Below are 17,686 nucleotides of genomic sequence, written 5' to 3'. Positions count from 1 at the left end.
TATACTGGACATGGCTTGTCTGTGTAGTGATGGAAACCCAATGTACCTCTGAGCTGCAAGGTTAGTGGCTAAATAAAAAGCTCCCTGTTCAGGTTTCACACAAGTCATTATTAGACCCAATTAATTTCTTCCATCTCACAATGGCAGGCTGTGAGATATGAGATTATCATGTTACAAAGAACAATATCTCAATTGGATATCAGAGATGCCCCATTGCTAAATATAACCCAGTTGGGCCCCTTTGTTTGGCAAACACTCATAGGAGTTGGCATGCATTCTCATTCTCTCAAGACACGTTACACTGACAGTGTGGTTTAGCTGTTCTGTAGTATTTTGGTAGTCCTAAAATGTGGTTTCAATTAAAAATGAAGAGTTTGACTCAAATGTGGTTGGTTTTCAGGAATGGTACACTGTCTATGAGCTATATAGGCGAACTAACTGTGTGGTGGCTGATCTCATCATGGGGAATGAATACATCTTCCGTATCTACGCTGTGAACATGGTAGGCCTCAGCCTAGAGCCCTGCTTCTCAGCAGACAGTGCCTACATCCAGAAAACAGGTGGGCTCCCATACCTGGCACTCTGTTCATGACAGTAATACCACCCTGACATCATAACTATAAACAAACAATAGTTAGAAATTTAACATGGTCATTGTGTATGTAAACTCAGCAAAACAAGAAACGTCCCTTTTTCAGGACCAGGTCTTTCCAAGATAATTCGTAATAATCCAAATAACTTCACAGATCTTTGTTGTAAAGGGTTTAAACACTGTTTCCCATGCTTGTTCAATGAATCATAAAGAATTAATGAACATGGACCTGTGGAAGACACTAACAGCTTACAGACGGTAGGCAATTAAGGTCACAGTTATGAAAACTTAGGACACCAAAGAGGCCATTCTACTGACTCTGAAAAACACCAAAAGAAAGATGCCCAGGGTCCCTGCTCATCTGCGTGAATGTGTCTTAGGCATGCTGCAAGGAGGCATGAGGACTGCAGATGTGGTCAGGGCAATAAATTGCAATGTCCGTACTGTGAGACGCCTAAGACAGCGCTACAGGGAGACAGGACGTACAGCTGATCGTCCTCGCAGTGGCAGACCACGTCTAACAACACCGCAACAGGATCGGTACATCCGAACATCACACATGCGGGACAGGTACAGGATGGCAACAACAACTGCCCGAGTTACACCAGGAATGCACAATCCCTCCATCAGTGCTCAGACTGTCCACAATTGTCTGAGAGAGGCTGGACTGAGGGCTTGTAGGCCTGTTGTAAGGCAGGTCCTCACCAGACATCACCGGCAACAATGTTGCCTATGGGCACAAACCCACCGTTTGGATCAGACAGGACTGGCAAAAAGTGCTCTTCACTGACGAGTCTCGGTTTTGTCTCATCAGGGGTAATGGTCAAATTCGCATTTATCTTTGAAGGAATGAGCGTTACACCGAGGCCTGTACTCTGGAGCGGGATTGATTTGGAGGTGGAGGCTCCATCATTTTCTGGGGAAGTGTGTCACAGCATCATTGGACTGAGCTTGTTGTCATTGCAGGCAATGACATCCTCCTCCCTCATGTGGTACCCTTCCTGCAGGCTCATCCTGACATGACCCTCCAGCATGACAATGCCATCAGCCATACTGCTCGTTTTGTGCGTGATTTCCTGCAAGACAGGAATGTCAATGTTCTGCCATGGCCAGCAAAGAGCCCAGATCTCAATCCCATTGAGCACGTCTGGGACCTGTTGGATCGGAGTGTGAGGGCTCGGGTCATTCCCCCCAGAAATGTCCGGGAACTTGCAGGTGCCTTGGTGGAAGAGTGGGGTAAGTAACATCTCACAGCAAGAACTGGCAAATCTGGTGCAGTCCATGAGGAGGAGATGCACTGCAGTACTTAATGCAGCTGGTGGCCACACCAGATACTGACTGTTACTTTTGATTTGGACTCTTCCCCCCCTTCAGGGACACATTATTCCATTTCTGCTACTCACATGTCTGTGCAATTTGTTCAGTTTATGTCTCTTGTTATGATCATAAGTGTGCTGAAAATAAACGCACTTGACAGTGAGAGGACCTTTTTTTTGCTGAGTTTATGTAGGATTAGCATTCACATGAAATTAATTTTAAAAAACATTGCCTGCTGCCACCTGTGTAAAAACTCATAAACTTTCTGAACATAAGTTGAGCACTGCACTTGTTCATCTGTTCATCAGGTTTCGAGTACAAGCCTCCAACTTACAAGGAGCATGACTTTTCCGAGGCGCCTAAGTTCACACACCCTCTAGTGAGCCGTTCAGTCATAGCAGGCTACAACGCCACCCTCAGCTGCTCTGTCAGAGGCATCCCCAAGGTGAGGTGTCCCTATACAAGTGAGAATGACAGAGACAAAGGCTATGCTGCTAACCATGAATGATATAGTGATTTATCACCATCAAAATCACCATCAAATCAGCATGACTATTACATTATCATCATGTCTGCTACTGGTACTGTAGGGGATGACAAGCATGTCCTGACCAGTAAAAACTATGAGCCTTAGTTATAGCAAATAGACATTATTTCATTGTTTTACCATATGCATTACTCTCAGCAAATCTAGTTGACATTGTAACCTCTCTCTCTCAGCCCAAATTGACATGGTACAAAAACAAGATGGACATCTCCAACGAGGCCAAGTACCGTATGTTCAGTAGGCAGGGTGTACTCACCCTGGAGATCCGCAAGCCCTGCTCATTTGATGGGGGAGTGTACATGTGCAAAGCAGTCAACGCCAGTGGAGAAGATGTAGTGGAGTGCAAGCTGGAGATTCGCCGTAAGTATCCCTAACACTACTCACTTTGTCTCTGCTGGTGAGCTCCTTAACACACCTGGCCTGCCAACCAACTGCCAACTCCATTGTCATTCTTGTGTGCTCAGTGGCCAGTTTTTTTAGGTACACCACCCTGTTCACGAAAATGGTTCGCTCCTAGAGACAATGAATCATGTGGCCATGGCTTGCTATATGAATCAGGCAGACAGGCATCAAGGTTTCCAGTTACTGGTTGATTGAATGTTAGAATGGGTAAAACAAGTGACCGAAGTGTCTTTGAGCTTGATATGATCATTGGTGACAGGTGCGCCGGTTCCAGTATCTCAGAAACGGCCAGCATTCTGGACTTTTCACACATGACAGTGTCTCGGGGTTACCAAGAATAGTGCAACAAACAAAAAACATCCAGTCAGCGGCAGTCCTGTGGGTGAAAACAGCTCATTAATAAGAGGTCAAAGGAGAATGGCAAGAATGGTGCAACCTAACAGGCTGGTCACAAACAGGAAAATAATGGCGCAGTGGTGTGCAGAACAGCATCTCGGAATGAACAACTCGTTGGTCCTTATCATGGATGGGCTATTGCAGCAGATGACCGGGTTCCACTCCTATTAGCTAAACACAAGAAGTGGCTCCAGTGGACCATCACCAACACTGGACAATTGAGGCTTGGAAAAACAATGCCTGGTCCGAAGAATCCCGGCTCCTGTTGGGTCATGCTGATGGTAGAGTCAGGATTTGGCGTAAGCAGCATGAGTCCATGGCCCCATCCTGCCTGGTGTCAACAGTACAGGCTAGTGGCTGTGGTGTAATGGTGTGGAGAATGTTTTCCTGGCACACGTTAGGGCCCTTGAAACCAATTCAGCAATGTTTCCATATCCCGAAGAATTCAGGCAAAGTGGGGTCCGACCCGGTACTAGATGGGTGTACCTAATAATCTGGCCACTGAGTGTACATGGTGATTGTTACAGTTATGACCACCGTAAATAGGGATGTAATTGTCAAGGTTTCCAACTTCCTGTGTACTTCACTTTGCTTCCTGTCTGGAACAGGTAACCTTAGTACATATGTGTCCATCAAATATGAAGTCATATATAAATGCCTGAAAATGTCATAATATATGAATGCTCCCCAACTCATATTTGAAACATGTTTGGGGGTTTCCTTATGAAATATTACATTTGGACATCAAATCTGAGATGGAAGAATTATACTTGTACGTGTTAAATGGCATGTTCAAATCTAGAACATGTATCATGGTAATCATAGTATGTTCTAGTGGGCAAATACAGTAAATCTATTCTTCCTATTTGAGATTTCATGTTAACACATACAGACATATCGTTATGTCTTCATAAGGGTATATTAACTCCCTGGCGGACCTTTGGAATGTACACTGGAATACATGTAAAGGTTCTAAATGGATCCTGCCACCATGACATGATCCATCTCCTCTGACGTGTGTCTCTCCTTCTGTCTGTAACCCCACCATGCTGTGTCCTGTCATGCTTCTACCCATTTTATTCCCAGCACCTGGCACTTTCCCCCAAGGTAAGCCCCCACACTCAGTAATAACTGAGGTCAATCCCATTATTATACAATTGTTTCATTTGTATTAATTAGAAAATAATAAAAGGTGTGCCAAAATACTTCATCCTAATTGCTTCTGTAAATCGCTCTGGATAAGAGCGTCTGCTAAATGACTCAAATGTAAATGTACTATATATTACTGTATGTAACAATGTGCATGGTCCATCTCACTAAATTTAAGGGTACGAGAAGGTGAAATATATGACAAAATATTGGATAATGTGAAAGGATAAGACACGTTTTACCTCATCTGTACACTATAGATTTTTAGAAATGGAGATGTTATTCTAATCCCAATGTTATTGAAGTAACAGTCATTTTCTCAGTGGTATTTATTTATCAAATGGCATGGATATTATACATTGATATAGTCTAGAATTAAAATGTAAAAAGACAATAATTCGATTGAATAAAGTCTAAAATAGTGAAGTATTATCAGTCCTACATTAATCACCAACAAATACGTTCTAGTATGTTTGATTTTTTAATTGGAAATATGATTCACGAATTAGACTAATTGCCTTGCAGCTCAAATCACCAAAGAGGAGAGGGATAAGCAGATGAACAAGGCTGATTAGGTGTAAAGAAGCCGGGTGAAGATACGATGGATGTCCTGTCTCATCCTACACGGACCTCCACTGGGACCCTGGCCAGACTACAGCTCAATGTGAAGAGACCAGAGATAATCCACTAGCTTTCATTTCCCTGTGTCCCACTACCACCCCGTTATGTGCACATGCCAATCATCCCCGTTCCCTGTTGTGAAATCATCTTACATAGGTCATCCAAGGCACTACATTCATTCACATTGTGTTATTGTACCTTTTATTTATTTAATGGAATAATTTGAGGAGTAGCAAAGGACTGCATTGTTTGATTCACTCTAGCATTCTTTGTAGAAAAGGGTTATTGAGTATCAGTGGCATAGAATATTTATTTTATGTCTGAAAAATAAATGCAAAGCTTTGTCATCGGGCAGTGGGCACTTTTTTTCTCACTTATTCCAATACAAGTCTATCCCAGGTTTGTAGGGTACCCAACCATACTCATATTCCCAGCTGTAAACTGGTTATAATGCAACTTAAGTAAACCACTATCTCTGGTGTGGCCTGTTTGCTAGTGAGGCCTCATAAAACCCCACCATTGTTTAACATGGGAAAAAGACAGTGGACAGGGGTTAACACAGAGATGAATACACAGGTGGAGCAGCACTCCTGTGCCTCATGCTGCCCTACCCATAGAACATGATCACTATGAGGTCAACAAACAGTTGATGCTCTGGCGCTTGAATGCCAGTGGGCATGAACAAAAGCTGCTGGGTATTAACGTAACAAAGTCTAACTAAGCCCAAAAGGGGATATAGCAATAGGTTTAATGTGTTAGGCCCAGCGATGAGGTGTGGGGAGGGTTGGAACAGCTGGAATGTCCCATTCCCCCTGTGGGTGAATCGCTGGGAGGTGAAATGTTTGGTCAAGCCAAGTCCATTTCCAAACAGGGTGTGAGAGATAAGGCTGCTCCTGTTGGTTTCTGAGGTCCACTGCCAACCACCTACCTTCATCCACTAGCATACATTCACACAACACATGTTCTAAACATAAACACATTCTTATTGTCAAACTTGGTGTAGATTTGACAGGTCACATTCAAGACCATAGTTCATGTGCACTTATACACTTCCAGTAAGCCCCCATCATGATGTTGTTACACACCCCGTGAGGTTTGGTTGTGTTAAAGGAACAGGGGCACTCAGTGTGAATCAGGTGGCATGGACACCATCAACAGGGTTATTTTTTAACCATAATGCTCGCTTTGAGGACAATTCAGTGCCACTGACACGGCCCGCTACCAAAACCTGCGGGCTCTCCTTCACTGCAGCCAACGTGAGAAAAACATTTAAACGTGTTAACCCTTGCAAGGCTGCAGGCCCAGATGGCATCCCCAGCCGTGTCCTCAGAGCATGTGCAGACCAGCTGGCTGGTGTGTTTACGGACATATTCAATCAATCCTTATCCCAGTCTGCTGTTCCCACATGCTCCAAGAGGGCCACCATTGTTCCTGTTCTCAATGAAAGCTAATGTAACTGAGCTATATGACTACTGCCCTGTAGCACTCACTTCCGTCATCATGAAGTGCTTTGAGAGACTTGTCAAGGACCATATCACCTCCACCCTACCTGACACCCTAGACCCACTCCAATTTGCTCACAGCCCCAATACGTCCACAGACGACGCAATCGCAATCCCACTGCACACTGACCTAACCCATCTAGACAAGAGGTATACCTATGTAAGGATGCTGTTCATCAACTACAGCTCAGCATTTAACACCATAGTACCCTCCAAACTCGTCATTAAGCTTGAGACCCTGGGACTCGACCCCGCCCTGTGCAACTGGGTCCTGGACTTCCTGGCGGGCCGCCCCCAGGTGGTGAGGGTAGTTAACATCTTCACCCCGCTGATCCTCAACACTGGGGCCCCACAAGGGTGCGTTCTCAGCCCTCTCCTGTACTCCCTGTTCACCCATGACTGCGTGGCCATGCACACCTCCAACTCAAATCATCAAGTTTGCAGACGACACTACAGTGGGAGGTTTGATTACCAACAACGACGAGATGGTCTACAGGGAGGAGGTGAGGGCCCTCAGAGTGTGGTGTCAGGAAAATAACCTCACACTCAATGTCAACAAAACAAAGGAGATGATCGTGGACTTCAAGAAACAGCAGAGGGAGCAGCCCCCTATCCACATCGATGGGACAGTAGTGGAGAGGGTGGAAAGTTTTAAGTTCCTCGGCGTACACATCACGGACAAACTGAAATGGTCCACCCACACAGACAGCGTGGTGAAGAAGGCGCAGCAGCGCCTCTTCAACCTCAGGAGGCTGAAGAAATTTGTCTTGTCACCAAAAACACACAAACTTTTACAGATGCACAATCGAGAGCATCCTGTCGGGCTGTATCACCGCCCGTTACGGCAACTGCTCCGCCCACAACCGTAAGGCTCTCCAGAGGGTAGTGAGGTCTGCACACCGCATCACCGCGGGCAAACTACCTGCCCTCCAGGACACCTACACCACCCGATGTCACAGGAAGGCCAAAAAGATCATCAAGGACAACATCCACCCGAGCCAATGCCTGTTCACCCCACTATCATCCAGAAGGCGAGGTCAGTACAGGTGCATCAAAGCAGGGACCGAGAGACTGAAAAACAGCTTCTATCTCAAGGCCATCAGACTGTAAAACAGCCATCACTAACATTGAGTTGCTGCTGCCAACATACTGACTCAACTCTAGCCACTTTAATAATGGACAAATAAATGTATCACTAGCCACTTTAAACAATACTATGAACAAACTATGCCATTCGGCCATCACTCATTCATATATTTTTATGTACATATTCTTATTCATTCCTTTACACTTGTGTGTATAAGGTAGTTGTTGTGAAATTGTTAGGTTAGATTACTTGTTAGATATTACTGCATGGTCGGAACTAGAAGCACAAGCATTTCGCTACACTCGCATTAACATCTGCTAACCATGTGTATGTGACAATTTGATTTGAAACTCAGCCAGAGGAGCCAATTGGGAGAGGTGCCAGTGTCCTGTGGGACATTTATAGCCATGACAATTTCAACAGCACCCTTGAGTGGCACTATGGTCAGTCAGTCAGACAGAACCTAACACTGTAGGCAAAGAAAAACACTGACCGTCCTGACAAGGTCGAAATCAGTCCAACTCAACTGTGTGTCACTGTGGGGCAAATAAATTATAAGCATGAGTGAGAGTGTGTGTGTCAGAAATCTTGTAGATAAAGCATTGTTTTTTTAAGCAAATGGTTTTATATAGTTTGGTTTACAAAAATCACAGTATACAGTACATACTGTACATTCCTCCCACTAAAAGCATGACTTAAATTCAGTGACGCTGTACAACGATGTATTTACAAACAAAGCCTACAGTTCAAACCAAAATAACAAAATATCAATAGCATAAGAACACACCTTACAAAGCACTGCTGTTAGCCACTAAAGTAGAAGAGGTAGCTTCCATGGTTAGTCAATCCATCCCATTCTTGATTATTGGTTTTTCTATCAAAAATAATTTAAATATGGATAAACAGACAGCAATACACACCGATTTGGAATTTGCATTTACGGGCTTCAAACATCTCCAATACAATCTGGACAGTTGGTTGGGGTTAAAATTACACTCAGTCAAAACATTGACAAATCCATTCAAAAATAAGAAAATTTGTGATTAAATTTCAAAAGCCAATGAGCTTGATAATATGGACACATTAACAAAGTGTTGAGGGGAGTCTAGGCTTCCCTACATTGCCTAATTTCCTGAGCGCTCACATGAATTACACATGTGGATACAGGCTCCTAGGGTGTGGTATGGTGCAGGGCCCATACGCAAAGTCATGCTCGTGCACATCAAACAGATATTCCCCTACAGTCAAACCTGATCCAATAAAATGTTTCATAGTGAAACATTATATATTGTTATTATATCATAACATACACCATGATATCCATTACACTGGCAACACTGCTGAGCTGTGGGATTGTGTGCATCTTGATCATAATTAATGGGTTGTGAGTAACAATTATGTCCATTTTAAGAGAAGAAAAAAAAAAAATATATATTTTACTATAATGCGATCTGTCTCAGAGAACAATCCAGAAATGAAGGCCTTTGTGTGCCATCAACATTCAGCACCAGAGGCTTAGCTTGCACTTGGTACATGCTGCACTCACCTTTCAAAGCCAACTTCCTGGCACCTGAAATAACCTTGTCCATGGCCCAGACATTCTGCTCCTCTTTAAGCAATAAATTAGAACGACCCTGGGGGTAAAGCACAGTTCAACTAAATGATTTTCAGTCCAAGAGACAAAACAAAGTCCTAAAAGTCTCCACAACAACCTGGGAAGACTGTTGATAAAACAGTGCTCTCTTCCATTCCCACGTGACATCCAAGATTTTATCACTCATAGCAAGGAAGAATTGTTGAAACTTATTGTCATAGATAATAAACATTTAAGTCATTGGACTTGTACTCTTGAGGAATGAATACAGGGCATGTGAAGATACATGAACAGATTCAGACTGGAGATTCAGTTGGCTCACAAAGGGAGGGCTGAAAATGCAGCTGTCAGATTATATTTAACACATTGTCAGTACCCCTTAATTTAAAGTCGCTGCCATACAATTCTCCTTTCAGTTACATTCTCATATGAAAAACAACCCTAGAATGATGATTATGATTACATTTGCTACATATACAAATGAATAGCGATTATGGCAAGGCTTTAAAATCGACAGACCAGGGAATGACAACATATAAACACAATATACATATAACACAAAACAAACTACAAAAGGATGGCACATAGATCCTTGCCTTAGCAAGAGACGTGACAGATGAATTCAGGCTTATAACACCTTGATAATGAGTTTGCTCTAAAACAAGAAGCAGGCACTGGTGGCAAGGTTTCCTCTTTTGTTACACATTTGACAGCCAGTTTGGTGTTATCACACACAGGAATCAGTTGTAAATCCTGAAGGGCAAAACTAGAGTTGACCAAAAGTCTCAGGTCTCAGAGAAGTCTCATTTAATGCCAGATTCCCTTTTTGTGACGGTTAAGTCTGGTTCACACAGTGATTAAAGAAGTGCTTCCTGAATGATTTGTGTGCAGCGACCCTGCACATGTTTTGTTGTGTATCACAAACCTTTCTTTTTGTTATAGTGTCCAACACACACACACACAAACAAACACAGATGCACACACACAGCTGAAGAGTTTCTCAGTCTTTGATGCGAGGTGTGTTGTATGCGTAGTGGACCAAAGGGAGCCCTCGGCTCTGGCAGAAGCAGGCTCGTCCACAGGCCTGCACCTGGTCTGAACTGTCGGACACAAACGAGTCCCCCTCGTCAGCGTACTCTGAATGGGCAGAGAGGGTGCCGCTGTCTGCCCAGTATCCCTCCGTACGCTGGCCCACTGCCGCACCGGCTGAGAGGGTAGGGCAGCTGTGGGACTTCACCAAGTGTCTGCAGACTGATGTTGAGGAGGAAGAGGTCCTGGCGTGTAGAGCTGCCTGGCAGCGCTCACACATGCCTGTTTCCCCACAGAGCTGGGAGTACACCCCACAGTCATAGCCCAGCCGTGTGGAGGAGTCTCCGTCACCATCGACGACCACAGAGCCCCCTGCACACTGCCCAGCCTTCATCCCCCGGGCCACAGCTCCATGGTCCCGCAGCCGCAGCCAGTCCTCCCGGAAGGCAGGGCTGAAGAAAACGTAGAGCACGGGGTTAAGGCATGCCGGTAGGGGGAAGAAGATGAGCGTGATGGACTTGGCAATCTCAGGGCCCCCTGCGGTGCCAGACCTGGCCAGTAGAGGGGCGAACGAGAAAGCTGCAACAGGGCAGAAGAAGATGCAGTTGGTAAATATGAGCCATGCCACATGGCGTACGGCCCCTGCCTGCTCCTGGTCTGCCAGCTCCACCCTGCCCAAGCCACAGTACAGCTGGGTGTACACTGCAGCTGTGAACAGGTAGGCCAGAGCGTTGAGCAGCACCAGGGCCACAGTGACACCCAGCGCAGGGCCCTCACCGCCAGAGAAGGGTAAACAGAGAGGGGAGGCTGAAGGGTCGCTGGAACTGAAGAGGGGTAGGCAGGCTGCTGCAGCCGCCAGGAGTCCCAGGAGAGCAGCCGCCAGGACGAAGCGTCGGTCCCCGACCCCCATCTCGCTGCTCCTCCTGGGTGAGATGGCCTTCCCCAGGAGCGCCCTCACCGCCACGCTGCGCTCCACAGCCGCCAGGGGCAACAGCAGCACAGCCCACTCTGAGGACAACACCGCCAGGGCCCCTGTTGCCCGGCAGCCCACCCCCGTCTCCCACCAGACCCCAAACTCAGCAAAGGAGCCCCAGGTGGCAGCATCCAGGACAGTGAGCACCCCCACATAGACCCCAGTGAGCAGGTTGGTGAGGGCCAGGAGGCCAACCAGCAGCCTGGCAGGGGAGAGGGCCAAGGCCCGGCGGGAGAAGGTGGCTGCCAGCACCAGAGTGTTGAAGATCAGGGCCACCAGGCAGATGAACCACACAGTCAGACGGATCATCCAGCTGCCCAGGAGGTGCTCACAGGGCTTGAAGGCTCCTGGAGGAGAGAGACAGAGTCAGCTCGTAAGAGATGTGATGATGTACCGAATTCAATGCTATAGATGACAATAAAGTGACCGTGGTTTACCTGGAGAGGGAGAGCAGTGGATGACCATCGATATCCTCTCCACTTCTTCTCCACCTAGAACACAAAGATGAATTCGCTAATCAATTTCAATATACTTTTAATATATTTTACCTCTGAATAATACTTTTTTTTATTATTCCAGTCATGATGACATATTTTACCTGTAACCTTCTTGATGTCCTCCTCATCAGTGGAAGTTGCTGAAGAATCACATCCCACAAATGCACAGCACTGGTAAGCATAGGGAACTGATACTGACCTGTAGACCACAATAGGACCATTATCATTCAAAGTGTTGCATGACCCCAACTTAAGTTTAGTTTGGACTTAAGTTTAGTTACTGTAAGTGAATTGTGTTTGGCTCTTTATTTTTTATTTTTTTATTTTACCTTTATTTAACTAGGCAAGTCAGTTAAGAACAAATTCTTATTTACAATGACGGCCTAGGAACAACAGATTTGTACCTTGTCAGCTCGGGGATTTGAACTTGCAACCTTTCAGTTACTAGTCCAACACTCTAACCACTAGGCTACCCTGCCACCCCTCTACAGTGAGTTCACATCTAGTTCAGGACAGTGTGAGGTCATTTGGATGAATTACTGGGATTCTGACCTGAGTTTGGGGAGGCTCTTTGCAGTAAATACATTTTTCATCTGCAGGTTTCCAGTGAGTTTCAGTTGGTTCAGGGAACTCAGTCCAGTTGTTGGAATGCTGGTCAGCGAGTTTAAGCTCAGGTCTCTAAAACAAACAGGACATATTAGCATACATACATTCCTGGAACACACTACTAGCATATGTACACATTTGTTTAAACAGTAATGTATTTGTTATCATGACTTGTATGAGAACGGATGTAGTTTTTACCACATTACAGTGTCCTACTCACAGGTTTGTTAACACCGTCAAATAGAGGAAAGCATCTCTGTGGATGGTTTTCATTTCATTTCTACTCAGGTCCCTGCAGTAAAGAAAATTACTTAATGATGTGTTCAGAATCAGGGCAGCAAATTAAGCATGCTTTTTAAAATTAGCCTCTGGCATGAGCTTGTGAAAGCAGAACTGAGTTAATTTCCAATGAGATCTACTTAGGCCCTTCACCTTTCAGCCTCAAGGTACTATAGGCTTCAAGTGTGTGTGTGAGTGTGTGTGTGTGTGTACTCACAGCAAGCGCAGGGCAGACAGACCCTGGAATGTGTCCCTGTCGATTTGTTGGATGTGGTTGTGCTGCAGGCTTCTATAATTAGGGCAGAACACATAATATACACTCAGAAAAAGATAGAAGATGGGGGTCATCTTGAGTGTAAAGTTTAAAAATGTGTTTGTGCTCTTGATCACATTCCCAACAATATACCTTACTCACATTTCCTGCAGCTTTAGACAGCCCTGGAAGGAAGGCAGCTCCTCAATCTCATTGTAGGACAGGTCTCTGATGGGCAAAAGGATGAAATAATGTTATCTGGAATGTCACCAGCATTTATGTGAAACAGATTAATAAGGTAGGATAAGGGTGAGAGGTGAGGTTGGGGATACTTACAGAGTCCGCAGCACCTTGAGATCCTCACAGAGCTCAACCGGTACGGCAGCAATCTTTGTGCCTGTCAAAGTACTGAGAAAGAAACACTCTGATTTAATTACCACTGACAAACGGTCTCACTTAACCTCAAACAAGGCAGAAAAAAATCTATTCACTAACAATCTGTCTAACACAAACACATTCATTCTAACATTGTTAGTCAGTGTCAGTTGTGTATGTTGATGTGAAGCATCTGCTGTATTGTGTACTCACAGACTCTCCAGGTTGTTAGTCCCAGTGAGACAGGGAAACTCCTGCATCATACTGGCTCCACGTAGCATCCTGAAACACATACCTCACAGGGTTAGAACTCAAACAGGTATGACAGACCAGAGACTAACTTTAGTCGGAATAACTGTCCACTCGTAACATTAGATCATGGCATGAAAAAAGCATCTGAGCACCAGCGATATCCAGTGTATTGTATCACATGGTGATTTCATACACTGTTATTGTAAAGCAGTTAATTCAGAGATCCTTACAACACTATGAATACAATGCTCAGAAAACCAGACTTGGCTTTCCAACAGATATGGACAGGGACTTACAGGGAGTGCAGGTCAGACAGGTTCTGGAAGGCTGAAGTTCCCACAAAGGACAGGGGGTTGTCATACAGGTGGCTGGCGAGGATAAGAGAAGAGGACACTGACAGTAAACTAATTTACTATGCGAGAATGGCACCATCTTCTGGACAAATATCTTATAGGGCCCATGGTCAGTCACTATACCAGATTGGTGCTGTCAGTCAGTCACTATATTACCAGATTGGTGCTGTCAGTCAGTCACTATATTACCAGATCAGTGCTGTCAGTCAGTCAGTCACTATATTACCAGATTGGTGCTGTCAGTCAGTCACTATTTTACCAGCTTCGTGCAGTCAGTCAGTCACTATATTACCAGATTGGTGCTGTCAGTCAGTCACTATATTACCAGATTGGTGCTGTCAGTCAGTCACTATATTACCAGCTTGGTGCAGTCAGTCAGTCACTATATTACCAGCTTGGTGCAGTCAGTCAGTCAGTCACTATATTACCAGCTTGGTGCTGTCAGTCAGTCACTATATTACCAGCTTGGTGCAGTCAGTCAGTCAGTCAGTCAGTCAGTCAGTCACTGAGACAGTTATGTGTGTAAATATGATAAACTGTATATACTAGTACAGTGTTTCCCAACTCCAGTCTTGGACTACCCCCAACAGTACACATATTTTGTAGCCCCGGACAAGCAGTCCTGATTCAACTGGTCAACTAATCATCATGCACTCAATGAGTTGAATCAGGTGAGTTTGACTGGAGCTACAACCAAAATGTGTGCCGTTGGAGGTACTGGAGGACTGGAGTTGGGGAACACTGTGCTAGTACATGAATGTGTGAAGGCTTAAGGTTCTATTCTATAGTATTTGTTGAAAGTAGGACTGGCTTTGAAGTATGGTCTTACATGGTGCGGAGCAAAGGGTTCTTGTGGAAGGCTCTCTCAGGTACGGCTGCTATGTCGTTGCTGTGAAATCCACTGGAGGAAAATGAAAATATACACAGTGAAACAATTATTCTAACCACAATCTTTGGGATGAAGGTGGAATATTAAATATGCAATGATACAGTTGCAACAGCTGAACAAGATACAAATTGTGATTAGGAAAAGCGAGAGGTCCAAATTAAGTAAACTGTTATAGTTGCCAATATGTAAATGACCACTAATTTTGTATGCACAGCTTATGTGTGCTACAGCTTCCTGATTTCTGCACTTAAATGTGGCTAATTCCAGTTTTCACCATTAGATGGCATCTTTCAATCTAGTGCATATCAATTATTTGCCTGAAGGTTTTATTGCTAATTAATCTATACTGCTGTCATAAAACATGGTAAATTCCATATCTGTTCAATATTGTTTTTCCATCAGAAATATGAAAGGACACCATCTGGAGAACAGTTGTTACTGTCCACATGAAACGTTGTGAAGTCATGATCTATTGTTCAAGATGTCCCAGTGATACTGTGAAAACAAAGGCCAGGTAATCTACCTAATGTGCCTGCGTCTTTATCTAGTAGACGTGTCCCTTATATCCATCACAAGTTCAAGGGATCAAGAAACCATTGTACAGGAACATTAAGACAGCCTCTCTCTCTACTACAGCGCTGACAGACAGGAGAGGAGAGCAACAAAGGTAAGGAAAACAGATAAAGGAGTGTATTCTTGGGGGCACTAGTCAGACCCCATCATTAATCTCTCAGCTCCCCCTGCCAAGGTTCACAGCTCCACCGAGACACATCAACAGCTCACATTTCTACAAAAACACTGCAGCCTGCACGCAAACACAGTTACACTGGAGAAAAGACGAGGGGTCTCCTCTTTTTGCAGAAAATGATATCACCTCTAGGCCACATGTCACTTACTGACTAAACCACTTAATCACTCAAAGTTGACATTTCAGATTTTAAAAATCTCACAAAGGGAATCTGTGTACGCATGTGCATCCCTGTGTGTCAGTGACGGGCGCGTGTGCGTGTGCTTCCATTTGTGACTGTGTGTGTGTGCATGTGTTTGTCATGGGACAGTACTCACAGCTCCTTCAGTTTGGGCAGTGCCTGGATTGCTTCTGGGAAGGTCATCAGGTTGTTGAAGTTAAGATCCCTGAGGGGCCAAAAGGAGTAGGGAGTTTCATAATCATTACACCACACACCACAGCACACTCAATCATACTGTAACCATTCACTAGCAGTGCTGTGCAAACATACGGTCACCTTAACGATAGTAAAATATTGATCTTCCAGTTTCAGGCACAACACTATAAAATAGCCAAGTGTACTATCGTTCCCATCACAGACTGGAGTGCTCATAATTTAAGGTAGGCTCCTATAGCAAGTAAGACAATTCTCTTTATGCTTTATCAGTGACAATGTTGAGTGAGTGTGACACCGCAAAAATAATTGTAACAGCCATGGTATATCTGATATGGCTGCTGTTAAACCATAGGTCAGAATGTCTCTGTCCCCTCCGGACTAAAGATGTTGTGTCACTGTTCAGGCTGGCGACGCAGGAGGAAGCGAACAATGGGAGGGTAGTGCAGATAGCCATCACGGACTCCGCTCCATTTATCCTGGAGCAATTACAGGAGGAAGTGGACACACTGACGTCCCGGCTGCTCTGGGTGTGTGTGTGGGGAAGGGGGGCTCATACACACTGACGTCCCGGCTGCTCTGGGTGTGTGTGTGGGGAAGGGGGGCTCATACACACTGACGTCCCGGGTGCTCTGGGTGTGTGTGTGGGGAAAGGGGGCTCATACACACTGACGTCCCAGGTGCTCTGGGTGTGTGGGTGTGTGTGGGGGTGTGAGTGGCTCATACACAATGATGTTCCGGCTGCTCTGGGTGTGTGTGGGGGGGTGAGTGTCTCATACACACTGACGTCCCGGCTGCTCTGGGTGTGTGGGGGGGTGACTGGCTCATACACACGGACGTCCCGGCTGCTCTGGGTGTGTGGGGGGGTGACTGGCTCATACACACGGACGTCCCGGCTGCTCTGGGTGTGTGGGGGGGTGAGTGGCTCATACACACTGTTAATGAGTTTGTATTCAAATGCACTTACAGCGTCTCTAGGTTCTCTAGCCCCGTGAAGCAGCTCTCCCCAATCTCCTTAATTCTGTTATTATGCAGATGCCTGGAAGATAAAGGATATATTTATATTCCATTCCCGGCTCAAATTAGACTTCACTGTTGCAGACGAGCCAAAAGGGACATTGAACAACAGAAGGAACATGTATAAGATATCTAGTCTGTGTGATTGAACATGCAGGGAGGTTTTAATAGGGATCCATCTTTATTATATATATATATATATTTTACCCCTTTTTCTCCCCAATTTCATGGTATCCAATTGGTAGTTAGTCTTGTCTCATCGCTGCAACTCCCGTATGGACTCGGGAGAGGCGAAGGTCGAGAGCCGTGCATCCTCCGAAACACGATCCAACCAAACCGCACTACTTCTTGACACAATACCCACTTAACCCGGAAGACAGCCATACCAATGTGTCGGAGGAAACACCGGAAACACCTGCCGACCGTGTCAGCGTGCACTGCAGCCGGCCCACCACAGGAGTCGCTAGTGCCAGCCAAACCCTCCCTAACCTCGACAACGCTGGACCAATTGTGCACCACTCCATGGGTCTCCCGGTCCATGGGTCTTGCGGCCGGCTGCGACAGAACCTGGACTCGAACCTAGAATCTCTAGTGGCACATCTAGCACTGCGATGTAGTACCTTAGACCACTGTGCCACTCGAGAGATCACCTGTCTGGGTTTTTAAGCAGTATATAATATAGCAATTCTTATTGACATACAACACACATAAAAACAAAATGCTCAATCTGCCACATATGGCATCTCATCCTTTGTGGATGAACAACGCAGCCCTTTTCACATCTCCCACACTCCCTGCCTGGTAGTAAGACCCAATCTATTCATAAGGTAAATGT

General features: G+C 45.2%; 2 protein-coding genes across 3 annotated transcripts in view; one reads left to right on the top strand and one right to left on the bottom strand.

The window, feature by feature from the left end:
• LOC135558139 (myosin-binding protein C, cardiac-type-like) overlaps positions 1 to 5,378 on the top strand; it is a 44,107-nt gene extending 38,729 nt beyond the window's left edge. The window contains 4 exon segments of the mRNA XM_064991877.1: positions 401 to 560; positions 2,218 to 2,354; positions 2,630 to 2,816; positions 4,929 to 5,378. Of these exon segments, the coding sequence (XP_064847949.1) occupies positions 401 to 560; positions 2,218 to 2,354; positions 2,630 to 2,816; positions 4,929 to 4,978 (534 nt within the window). The 3' untranslated portion in view covers positions 4,979 to 5,378.
• A 2,837-nt stretch (positions 5,379 to 8,215) lies between these two features.
• LOC135558109 (leucine-rich repeat-containing G-protein coupled receptor 4-like) overlaps positions 8,216 to 17,686 on the bottom strand; it is a 30,220-nt gene continuing 20,749 nt past the window's right edge. For both annotated transcript variants that reach the window (XM_064991857.1, XM_064991862.1), the window contains 13 exons: positions 16,802 to 16,873; positions 15,779 to 15,847; positions 14,654 to 14,725; positions 13,768 to 13,839; positions 13,433 to 13,501; positions 13,181 to 13,252; positions 13,007 to 13,072; positions 12,809 to 12,880; positions 12,533 to 12,604; positions 12,259 to 12,384; positions 11,808 to 11,905; positions 11,647 to 11,700; positions 8,216 to 11,556 (listed from right to left, as the gene is read on the bottom strand). In XM_064991857.1, the coding sequence (XP_064847929.1) occupies positions 10,208 to 11,556; positions 11,647 to 11,700; positions 11,808 to 11,905; positions 12,259 to 12,384; positions 12,533 to 12,604; positions 12,809 to 12,880; positions 13,007 to 13,072; positions 13,181 to 13,252; positions 13,433 to 13,501; positions 13,768 to 13,839; positions 14,654 to 14,725; positions 15,779 to 15,847; positions 16,802 to 16,873 (2,263 nt within the window). In that variant the 3' untranslated portion in view covers positions 8,216 to 10,207. The remainder of the gene's footprint in view (positions 11,557 to 11,646; positions 11,701 to 11,807; positions 11,906 to 12,258; positions 12,385 to 12,532; positions 12,605 to 12,808; positions 12,881 to 13,006; positions 13,073 to 13,180; positions 13,253 to 13,432; positions 13,502 to 13,767; positions 13,840 to 14,653; positions 14,726 to 15,778; positions 15,848 to 16,801; positions 16,874 to 17,686) is intronic.

Source organism: Oncorhynchus masou, chromosome 2 (genome assembly GCF_036934945.1).
Source record: "Oncorhynchus masou masou isolate Uvic2021 chromosome 2, UVic_Omas_1.1, whole genome shotgun sequence".
Classification (NCBI taxonomy): Eukaryota; Metazoa; Chordata; class Actinopteri; order Salmoniformes; family Salmonidae; genus Oncorhynchus; species Oncorhynchus masou.
The sequence above is the reverse complement of the archived record's forward strand: the minus strand, read 5'-3'. Positions and strand labels throughout refer to the sequence as shown.